Source organism: Humulus lupulus, chromosome 3, assembly GCF_963169125.1.
Source record: "Humulus lupulus chromosome 3, drHumLupu1.1, whole genome shotgun sequence".
Taxonomy (NCBI): domain Eukaryota; kingdom Viridiplantae; phylum Streptophyta; class Magnoliopsida; order Rosales; family Cannabaceae; genus Humulus; species Humulus lupulus.
The window spans coordinates 53,674,099-53,685,804 of record NC_084795.1 but is presented as its reverse complement, the minus strand read 5'-3'; the positions used below and the strand labels follow the sequence as shown (position 1 = coordinate 53,685,804).

Here is an 11,706-nt window from a genome sequence, read left to right as displayed (position 1 = left end):
AAACCATGTAAATGGTATAAAATTTTCAAATCACAAATGAGTTCATTAAATCATCTCAAGCGATTGAATCCATATTAAATGGTATCTCAAATAGGTCATTTGACTCAACAAAATTCCCAAAAGAGGTCTTCCTAACGAAACATCTCTAAAATAAATATACCCAAATTTCATAATGAAGTTGTCAACTTCAAAAACTATAAAGTATCACAAATACCTTTTGAACTACGTTTGACTTGATTCTTCTAAATGATATGTAGGTAACTTAATCACTCAAAACTAAGTACAGTCACATGAACCACAAATTCCCAAAATTCTTAAATATCAAACACAACTCTCAAAATTCTATTAAAGGGCATTCGCTTCGGAATTTTTCATAACTTCCAAAACACTAAATGATTCCATGATATAGCCATCTACTGGAATTTCATAAATTTATAAAAATACCATGAATTCCTACGAATGGTCATTTATCGGAATTCTTCCACTCATTTTCTAAAATATCTATCTAAAACTATAAGTGACTTGATCATTCATAAAGAAGATATGTAGGCTAACACTGCTCTTGAGGAAACGCATTTGCGCAGCAGCGCTTACTCAGAGGTATCGCGCCTCCAATAAATTAATTCTTTTACTAACTCTAAACTCAATAAATTAATTTATTAACTATGAATTATTCCACTAGAAATTCATAGTTGCGCTCTCAAAAGTAGTCTTATTTTATTAGAAGTTATAACTTGAGAGTTGTCTATTGATATAATCATGGCATGAGTTATGATCATCCACTAGTTATTCATAATTAGAACTAATCCATGAACCTCTCTAGTTATATTTTTATTAGTCAATGACAATGATACTCCAATGATTATTTATGTAATTTAATTACAAATAATAAGATTTATGTTTACGACAGATTTTGAACACTTTATATTCAAGTGGGATAGGATCAATACTGATGGGAACAACTAATATACCCTCAACTAATATACTCTCACTCAAGGAATGAGTAGATTACATATCTATAAAGTATGTTCATAGCTAGGGATGTAAATGGGGCGAGTCGGCCCTGCCCCGCTAAAGATTCATCCCGACCTGCTAAGCTTATGCCCCGACCTGACCCGCCCTGTTAAGGCATTTGATGCGGGTCGGGTTAGACCCGCCCTGCATGTGACGGAGCAGGTCAGCCTCGACCCAGTAAGGATTTTTTGTTTTTTTTTTAATAAAAAAAGACTAATTTTTTTAAATATGTTACAATATAAAAATAAATGGCAAAAAAATCTCTCATACTAGACATAAATGAGCTGCCTAATTTTTTTTTTATAAATAGTCTTGCATACTAAAATAAAAAAAATTAATATATTTCGAAGCAAAACATCAATTTTCTCATCTATCTCTCTTAAATATACTTTGTCTTATTTATATATATATTTGGATCATGGATCACCCTAAATAGTGGTAGTAATTAGTTTTTTTAAAAAATATTTATTACAAAAAAAAAAACAACAACCAGGTCAGGTCGGCTTTAATTGCTAGTGGGTCGGGTCGGATCTCGACCCGCCCCGTTATTGCCCCAGTTATATTCAGATTAGGGGCGCCCCATCGGGTCGGGGCTCCGACCCGCCCCGATCCACCGGGTTTTTTTGTCATCCCTATTCATAGCCACTTGCATCCCTATGACTCCAAGATATCAAGAATTTAGTCTCTGGTCTTTTATAGATGTTACCCAATAAGTCAAAAGACATAAAACTATAAATAGGAGTTCATTACTTACTTTAGGATTAAGCTCAAATCTCAAACAATCATCAAGTGATAAATAATAAACTTCTATATTATAATGAAGATAATTAGGAAGTTTATACTTTTATTATGTTCTTGCCCTATATAATCTATATTGTATATGACGCTTCTATCTTTTGTGTCTTTACACTAAAAAAATCAAATTAGTTATTATGTTTTAAACAGAAGATAAACCGCATATATAATCTTAATTAAATAAATCTCTCATTTTATTTAGAAATTACGAAAAAAAATTATATTATTGTCTTAATTAATTCTTTGTGTATACATCAATATGTATGTGTTTAATTCAAGATTACATTAGTCATAGTAATATTGGATTTTCATGATATATGACATGTATATAAATAAAAGAGTAATGACATGTGCACATTAAATATACACCAAAACATCATACACAACGATGTGATACTAATTTTAAAAATAGAGTATCTCATTTTAAATAAATATGATCAGTTGAAAAAACTATCTCGTTAGTGGGTATAATATTTTGGTGTAATATTTTGTGTATACATATCTTTACTCAAATAAAATACAATTTCGAGTGAAAATACGTAGCTTTATTAAATTCAGTAAATATTTTACAAAAGAAATAATGTTTAGAGCACATATCCCAACAAATAAAGCCAAAATCAGGGATCGTGTTCTCTAAAAACACCAATGAGGCCACTAGAGACATGATTTGCAAATCACTTCAGATTAGCATATTTCATTTTTATTGATGCCTCAGTTGTGTAAGTGGACTCAATCCTTCTAAGGCAAATTCAAGCTATTCTCATGTGTCTGCAAGGAGGGGAAGACTACTCCAGTTTGGAATTCTTGGACTTGGAGCTTTTCCTTTGAAATTTTGAATTTAATTCCTTGTATTAATTATTGTAAGTTTATTAAGATTAGTTGAAATGCTAATGTTATTGCGAATGGCATAGCTAACTGGGTAAGAGCACTTGGATTTTTGCTGTGGACTCATATTCGTTCTCTTTTTAATATATTGCAACTAAAGAGTAATATTCATTTTTTGCTTGGTAATTCGGGTTAAACCGCACCTACAAAAGCGTTGGAGTATCACTATCATCTCTAGAGATCCAATACAAACTAAATCTCTAGAATACACTATCACCACGCAAAACATAGAATTCAATAAAGCGAACATTCACATGAACCTAGTTTGATTTTGGAGCCCTTTGACAGCGAGTTGCGAATAAAAACATTAGGAGCTACAGTCCCAGCCATACCCCCCCCACATGATGTCCAAATATGAATATTTTAAATTAAGGGCCAAAATGAAATTCAGATCAAAATTAAAAAGCACATTTTATATCCAAACATAACGAAAGAAGTGCGTTTTATGGTTGGAAATGCGAACCTAAGCTACACACCTGCCACAATACAAGTCTTTTTATTATATGACAAAGGCAATAGCATATCTATCGGCCAACGCTAGGCTGGCTCAACTAGTTTCCTTTGTTAGTGAAAAGCAAATAGAAAGAAGCACAACAAGCCTATTACACAATGAAATGGTGAAACATATACATTGCAGCCAATTATAATTACATTCAAATGCCCCAAAATCCAAAAAGTAATGCAATCTCCTATATTTGATGTGAAGACAGCCACGAGATGTAGAAGTAAAGAACCAATGAGTGTGTACAAAAATGGTGTAAGAGGAAAAAAGAAAATGAATACCCTGAGACCAAAGAGAATGTTTACAAAAGTTCAATTAGATTCTACTAGAACAAGCAGATATCAAACTCAAAACTAACCTACAGAGATCAGAAAACCAGAGTGTGAAGAAATGTGGTGTGTCAATTTGCAGCTTGTTAGATACAGCAGCTGCGCCTTCAAATTTAAAACAATTGCTTTTAGTCAACCCCAGGAAACCTCTGAAATGGAAGGATGGATGGTTGCTCAGTTCTCCTCCAGTATCCTATACAAAACTCCAGTCCCAGGAAAGAAATCAGATCAATATGACCTCAAACAAAATCCTCATGGCTCCCAAAATTGAGGGTATGCCCTCTCCTCCTATGGACAGGGGGAAAAATGAAAGAATTCCAACACGTAAAAGGGGGTCAGTAATAAACAATGATCAAAACTACAGGTACGAGGAAATTCCATCATCAGAGTAATCTGCATGCAAATCACGGGGATGACGGCTTCGAATCTTCTGTCTTGTTTGTACGGCACATGCAATCTGGGCATGGAAAGGTATATATGGAATCGTTGGGTCTTTTGATCTCGAATCCCTTTGAATCACTGTGAGAACGCATGCTCAGCATTTGGCGCTTAAAACTTTTCCATCTGAAAAGAAAGGGAATGAAGTTAACCTGATGGCTTTGCATCATTATACAAGAGAACATTTTGAACACAAAATGACAAACCAAAATTGAAAATACATATCATTATCAATTGATTGATATCTATAACTTGAAAGAATCAAGAAATCAATTAATTAAATACAATCGAAACTGATTTTGGAGAAGTAGAGAAAGAACTCTAAATTTACATTAGAAAGGACAATATCTGTCTTTATTTCTTTATGATAAATCTAATAAAAGTTACGTTTGAAACAGAAATAAATTGTTTCACAAAAACACAAATAATCTTACATCCTATAACCAGCATATCATAGAAAGGCAGAAATTTTTGTTCACTTAAAATTTAACAAAAATTTGACTCTTTACAACCATTTTGCTTCATATAATGTGCAAGTGGCAGTTAAAAAAACTCAGGAGTAATGAGATAATAGTTACATACAAAGGCAGAAATTTTTGTTCACTTAAAATTTAATAAAAATTTGACTCTTTACAACCATTTTGCTTCATATAATGTGCAAGTGACAGTTAAAAAAACTCAGGAGTAATGAGATAATAGTTACATACCCAATACTAGGATTATCAAAGAGTAGCGCTAACTTTCGTTTGTCAGGCCTGATGGTCTTGGAGTGTCCACCATACAAGTATCTTCGGTGGCCCATTAAAAAATGAGGGAAGTTTCCACCTTGTGTTGTCACAAACACCTCACTGTGAAGACAAACAGTGTAGTCTAAGGCAGCCATCCTGGAAGAATAATTCTAGTAGCAGAAGCTCGAGTTAAAACAATGACACCAAATCAGACATTTAAGATGGAAAGAAAAATAACTAACAACCTATTATTCAGACCTTGAATGGGGCAAGTTCCTCATCAGAAGTCAGCATATCTTTGGTACGCAAATTTGGGAACATTTCAACCAGTGGGGTCATTGTTTTAATAGAATTGTATATATTTCCAGATGCCAAGTAGATAAATGTGTTTTTATCAAAGCCCATTCCCCGAAGCATCAATCCAACCTGACAAGACACAAGATAAATGAGTGATGTATTGATATAAATAGAGAAGCGACTTAGAAGGGTCATCAATTTCTCCAAAAAGAAATAGAGGGAATGTTTATAGGGATTTTAGCATAATGCCCCCTGAGTTTCACCTTGTTTAGCAATTCAATCCCTAATAAAAAAAATTGGCAATCAAATCCTTGAGTTCTATAAACAGTGACAATTGAGTCCTTTTTGTTTATTTTTTCATAAAATTCTTAGTTTTCTTTTTTAATTCTTCTATACAATATGATGCGTAAAAATAATTGAAGGTGTATTATATTTAGAAAAATCTCAAATTATCCATAAAAACTTGGAATTTTGTTAAAAATTAACTAAAAGGACCTAATTGCTACCATTTTTTAAACTCAAGGACTCGATTGCCAAAATATATTTCTAAGAGACTGAATTGCAAAAATGCAAAAAACTCAAGGGGGTTGTTTATATGACGGGATTAGAAAAGTATAAAAACTAAAGGCACCACAAAGACATCCTAATTTCAGCGTAGGTTTTTCTTTTTCTTTTTTCAGCATCATACTAAAGGTATTGCCTATTGAACAGACGAACTGCAAACAATCAACATGGTATCATGATTTTATTATTTAAAAGGTAATTATGATTATTTATATGGCACAAAAGAGAAAAGAATGTAAAATTGATGCACGCCGACCCTGGAGATGGGGCTCAGACAAAATGCAAGTGTGAAATCACAATAAAATACACATAAGGATGGTAATCTTATCTAGACCAATTTAGTCATTATCCAAAAGCAATATCATGGACCACCACTTCTGTACTTCAAAATCAACACATTTCCCTACGTTGTAATATGAAAGACCAACAATAGATATTACCTCCAAAGGAGTAAGCGGACACTTTCCATTGATTCTGATAGCTCCAGGACGGATAACCCGGCCAGGCTTTGTAAATTTTCCCTTCCAACCTCTTTCCCTTGCTGCTTCCATATCTTCCCTTTCTTGCTCTCCACCATCAAACACGCAACAAGAGAAAGCAACCATATCCTGCATATAGAAGAATTTAATTATGTCTGCAACTAAAAATGCAAAAGATGATTATCTACTTGCAGGAGGTTGTCATCACAATTCTAATTCTTCTCAAATGGATCTAACCTCCTCAAAGCGAAGATGCACAGAAACGTACTTGCCACCATATTTTCCACTACGTTCTTTCATCCTAGCAACCAAAGCTTCCCCTAGAGTCAATATAGGACTTGCAAACCTTAAAGCTTCATAATTTGCTAAGCATCTAAGTCGTTGAACAGCGGGGGGAGCATCAAATGACAATCGATTTGCAAACGGAGAAATGCGAATGACCCTGTCAAGTTCCAAAGATAATTGATTTATCAACAGTTAAACATCATGTACTCGGAAGTCACAAAAAGAAAGATAGCAATTCAATGAGTCACGTCTCTGGATAAGCACAATGGTAATATCACAACCTCAACCATGTGGAAATGTTGATGATTAACGGAAGGATTTAGGTTGAACAAACTTCACACTACTTAAAAGAATATGGCCCAGCTCTATTTTCAAAACATAAGTCACATATTTGACAGGATTAATGACACAAGATTTCCATGAAAACTTTTTTTTACTTCCTATCCAATTTTTTTTCAACCTATTCAATACATATATAAAATATAGAATAAACGGAAGTAGGAAAAAAAAATTCCTGCATGCTTCATAAAGACACTATGAAATAGGTTACGCAGTAAAAAAGTTGCATTATTGAGCACATCATTCACAAGTAGAAGTTGCGTAAGAACGCCAAGAAATGCAAAGCAAAAATAGAAAGAGAAAGCATCCAAATTCATAATCAAGTTCACCTTTCTTCAAGTAACCTTGGGAGAACCACGTCCCTGTAATACTGAACAGGTGAAAAAGCTTTTATTCTGAAGTTGTAAACATTACTCATGTTGTGGTCAAATCTCTCCATTATGTATTCAGGAATCTTGTCAACCACTTGCACATCATTTTCCAAGGCATGGATGAAATAATCTTGATCATAAATATCTCCAAATTTGCTGGACAAGCGAGAACAAAGTTAGAAAGCCAACAAAAAACAATCGCCTTGTACAACAAAACTATGAATGATTAGTATAAAATTAAAAACTAAAACTAAAAGTTTGAGGAGACGGAACACAATGACCATGTCTATGTATTGTTCAAAACCAACCAATATGATAAAAAGTTATAAAAGATTCAAGAATCAAAAGTTCTATTGCCATCTATCACCTCTTTGGCTTCATAATGCTCGGGTATAAGAATAAGTAGGCAGGTAATAAATGGTAGCTCACTAAACATATAAAAAAGAAATCATACCAGAAACAGACGTTAAAAAAAGTGATGTGAATTTTTTTCAAATCTTACCCTATTACTAGTCATATGCAAGTACAAGTACTGCACGGGAAATTTAGTTCAAGTGGTGACTAAAAAAAGGTCAAAAATTGCTGAGGCAACAGTGCAGTATTCCCAGGCAAATACACACTTTCCTTACAACTTACAATCATTTCATTGTCAAATACCCCTGACTAAGTGGTGACATAAATATGTATTAAGAAATAAGAATAAACATATTGATATTGATTAATATACATATATATAAATATTATTGGACTAAAAAATTATAACTTTTTTCAGCATGTATACGCTATTTAATACTTCATCATATCAGGCATCTTGGTCCTACAAATAAATTATCCAAGAAATAAGCACGCTAACAAACCTGGGATCTCTCCAGATGCTATGATAATGAAAATTGGGAATAACAAGTGTTGCATTAAGATATCCTGCCACAGCAACAGCATTGCAGATCTACAAAGAAAAATAACAACCATGTATAATAAAAGTTATAAAACAATCAAAACGGCGGTGCTACATGATTGATCTACAAAACATTAGTTTGAAACTGGTGAGAATATTTTTTATAATTTAGCAACAATATTTACCGATGTCCTTTGCTGATTTAGGCCACCATTTGCCTCAACATATATGTAACCATTAGATTCAGGGAAAACTGCAACAACGACATAAGAACTACTTAAAATAACAAACAACTTCAATTGCACGCTCAATCTTCAAGAGAAATTATGTAACAATTACAACTTAGCAAGTACGTGCAATCAAAATACAACTACAATTGCATGCTCAAACTTCAAGAGAAATTATGTAACAATTACAACTTAGCAAGTACGTGCAATCAAAATACAACTGCAAATGGTATACATACATACATACATACATACATACATGCAGAGACACACATGCATACATACAGGATATATAAAAGGAGGAAAAGGTAAGAACACACATGATGTCATTTGACCATAGAGGGTTGTAGAAGAGGGTTCAAGTAGTAAGCAAAAGTATCAGCATGCTCACAGTACCTGCAGAATGTTATATAAGGGCTATAGATTTTAACAACAATCACTAACAAACCAAAAGTTTCAATGGTACCGTGAAGTAGAAGTCTTCGTATTCTAAAAACACATTCGAAGACCATAATAATTTATTAATTTTTAAATGTGGAATCGCAACCAATAGGATACATAAATGTAGTTATCGTAGTACAGGGTTACTGCTATCCATGGCTATAATAAGAAGAGATCGACCATCAAAGCCATAATAATGGCAGTAGAGGAACTAGAAGTAGTATCATAGCCAAATGTTTCCACTCCCAACAAGAAATCATGGTGCAAACAAAAAGAAATATGCAAATAACAGGACAAAGAAACACCATATTTATCCAGAGTAGAAAAAATAGCTTTTACTCATACCTCCAGAGGACCTGTTTGTACATGGTTTCCACTCGCCACTTTTATAGGAATGTTTCCATATAGTTGAGATCTGCATTGATTTTTGCTAGCCTATGTAAGTACTAGTAGAAAAACAGAAAACAATAGTACTAATAGGAAAAAAGAATACAATGGCACTTATAGGAAAACAGAAAATAATGACTTAGTGTACATGAATACATTATAAATCATGGAACTCAAAAAATCAACAAGCCAAAGAAAGACATAAAATTATAAAACAGACTTTGACATTATTTCAACAGCCAATTTGAAAGAATGGCTCAACAATGTCAATAGTTTTCAACAAATCAATTATAATACAGCTCAACAATTGCATCGTAGATAATTGCCAAAAAAATTAAAAGTAATATAGCCAAGTGAACTCATCTTGGAAACATAATAACATTAGTACGACTAAACAAAAACAAGAAGCTTATGAACACCAAATCTCAATCAAACATACTAAAGTTTACCTGAACCTCAAATAGTTAACAAATCCAACAGCATTTTCTTTCACTTTTCCAATTTGGACACTGGAATTAAGTTATACTAAAGGCACTATATTGCTGTCTCAATTGAACACACAAAGAATAAAAACCAGACTTCATTCCCACTTTTTTCATTCTTCCTGATGGGAAAACACCAGTAGACTGAAGATGAAAAAAAAAAAAGTCTACAAAACTATGCACATGAACTTTTTCTCCTAGTTAATTATATCTCTTCTTTCCCTATGTTGTTTCTCACTTTTAAACACTTTGGATCCAAAAGCCTTGATTGGTTTCTTCTTCCTAATGTTTGCTTGTTCCAAAGTCAACATGCAACATACTGCATCAATGCACATAATATCAACTAATATCCTCCCAGATAAGATAGGATTGAGCTTACATTGACGTTATGGCAGCATTTAATACAAACGAACAGCCATACTATCCAATATATATCACTAAAACAGAGGTTTACATTCAATCAGCTACAAGATAGACATGACCCCTCGCTTAACCCTGAGTTTAAGAACTTGAACAACTTCACCTTTACTAATATTACCTTTGGGTGTGCACCAAAAACAGTCAGCATCTGCATCAAAGTTCAGACCTAAGAATGAGTAATGCTAAAGATAAGTATATGCTTCAAAACCGTTCCTCTCTTTTCTTCTCTTTATATATTCTAAATCTATTAAAAAACTATATAGAAAGGTTGATGAGCCAAGTACGCAAAACAAAGAAAAGAAATATACTTTTCGTCTTTCTCTTTCGGGTAACTCTTTTCCTAAGTTCATTAACCAAACGGAACAAGATCAAACTCGGAAAAGATACAGAAACCCAGAAGATCAACATGATTTCAATAGTAGTAAACCAAATATGAAATCTCATTGAATCAAGAAATTCACTCCTAAGATCAAGAATTAAACAAAAACCCACATTCTAAATCCTCCCTAATCGAACAACTGACTCGAAGTCAAATCAAGAAACGCCGAAAAGTATGAAGAACCAATTACCACTAACTAAATCACAATCATTGGCAAAGTGCGAAATCAAAATAAATAACAGAAACCCAAATCAAGAAAAAGCAAAAATAAATAAACAAACCGCATCGGTAGAACTGTTATCAGCATCCATCTCGGGTCGGAGCTTGGCATAAAGCTGAGGGCTGCGATACAAAGAACCAGTCGCGGGTCGATGCTTGATGACCGGAACGACGTCAAAGGAGACAGAACCCATGTAGAGCAACATGCCAGAGATGTAAAGAAGCGGAGCGAAGAGAAAAACTCCCTGGCGGCGAATAAGTACAGAAAGAATGTGCCAGGTGAATCTCTGGAGCAAGCTCCGACCAGGCGGATTAAACCGACCGGTCTTGGACCGGCCGTGGCGCAACCGAGGCGACCTGAGCGGCGACTGAGGCGGCGAAGGCGTGGTGTGGCCACTGCTCGGCAGCCTATTATATGGGTGCATTTGGGATCGATCGAACGCTCACTCTACGTCACATGGAGCTTTCGTTGTGGCTTCTCCCTCTTCTCTCTCCGTCTCTTGCTTGGGCTGCGATTCTGAAAAGAGTGCTATAGAGAGAGAGAGAGAGAGAGAGAGAGAGAGAGAAAGCCTATTTGGTTTGGGTTTGTTTTGTAAATGTATTGTCTTGGTTGATTTTGGGCAGAGAAAAAAAGAAGAAGAGAAGAGAGAGAAAGTGGAGATGCACGTGCTCTGTGAAATCAGGATTGTTTGTGTTTTCTGTTGTGTTGGGTCATGGGCATGGAGTTGATGAAACACCGTTTCCTTTCAGCTTTTTTTTTTTCTTTTCTTTTCATTTTTGTTTATAAAAAAGAAAAAGGAAAAAATTATTTTTACCAAAATTAAAATCAAATTATCAAATCATTATTCTATTTCAAAGTGGGAAATGAAGGTGACTTTTGTTTAAAAAAAATTCTATTTCATTCTATTTGTTTCCTGATAAAAAATTCTGCTTTACGTCACCTTAAAAACAATTAATGGTTAAAGGAAATTTTGGTTTTTTTGGCTCTGTGTTTCCATTTTTCAATCATATATTCTTACTGTTAATTTTTCTTTAATTTTAATCTCAATAGATGAGTTGATTTTAATTAGAATCACATGTGAGATTGCGACATTATTAATTAAATACTAATAGAGAGTATCCGTTGAATATTCCTTCTTGGTAATTATATTGTGTATCACATTGATTTGCTTAGTTAGTAGTAAAACTATTTTTAATAAAATATAAAATCATTTTGGATTTCATTGCAAA

The 11,706-nt window shown here is 33.8% G+C and overlaps 1 protein-coding gene across 3 annotated transcripts; it reads right to left on the bottom strand.

The window, feature by feature from the left end:
* Positions 1 to 3,296: 3,296 nt before the first annotated feature.
* On the bottom strand, positions 3,297 to 11,187 carry LOC133822708 (protein ESMERALDA 1-like). 3 transcript variants are annotated; one of them, XM_062255140.1, is made up of 11 exons: positions 10,539 to 11,187; positions 9,997 to 10,026; positions 8,935 to 9,004; positions 8,107 to 8,174; positions 7,884 to 7,972; positions 6,985 to 7,182; positions 6,269 to 6,473; positions 5,993 to 6,160; positions 4,950 to 5,117; positions 4,671 to 4,861; positions 3,297 to 4,089 (listed from the first exon to the last, which is right to left on the bottom strand). In XM_062255140.1, exons 1-11 carry the CDS (start codon positions 10,899 to 10,901, stop codon positions 3,930 to 3,932), a joined length of 1,710 nt encoding a protein of 569 aa, XP_062111124.1. In that variant the 5' UTR covers positions 10,902 to 11,187; the 3' UTR covers positions 3,297 to 3,929. The 3 variants fall into 3 exon arrangements, with proteins under 3 accessions (XP_062111124.1, XP_062111126.1, XP_062111125.1); XM_062255142.1 differs by having other exon boundaries at positions 9,997 to 10,044; positions 10,539 to 10,676; XM_062255141.1 differs by lacking the exon at positions 9,997 to 10,026 and having other exon boundaries at positions 10,539 to 11,186.
* Between the last annotated feature and the right edge of the window lie 519 nt (positions 11,188 to 11,706).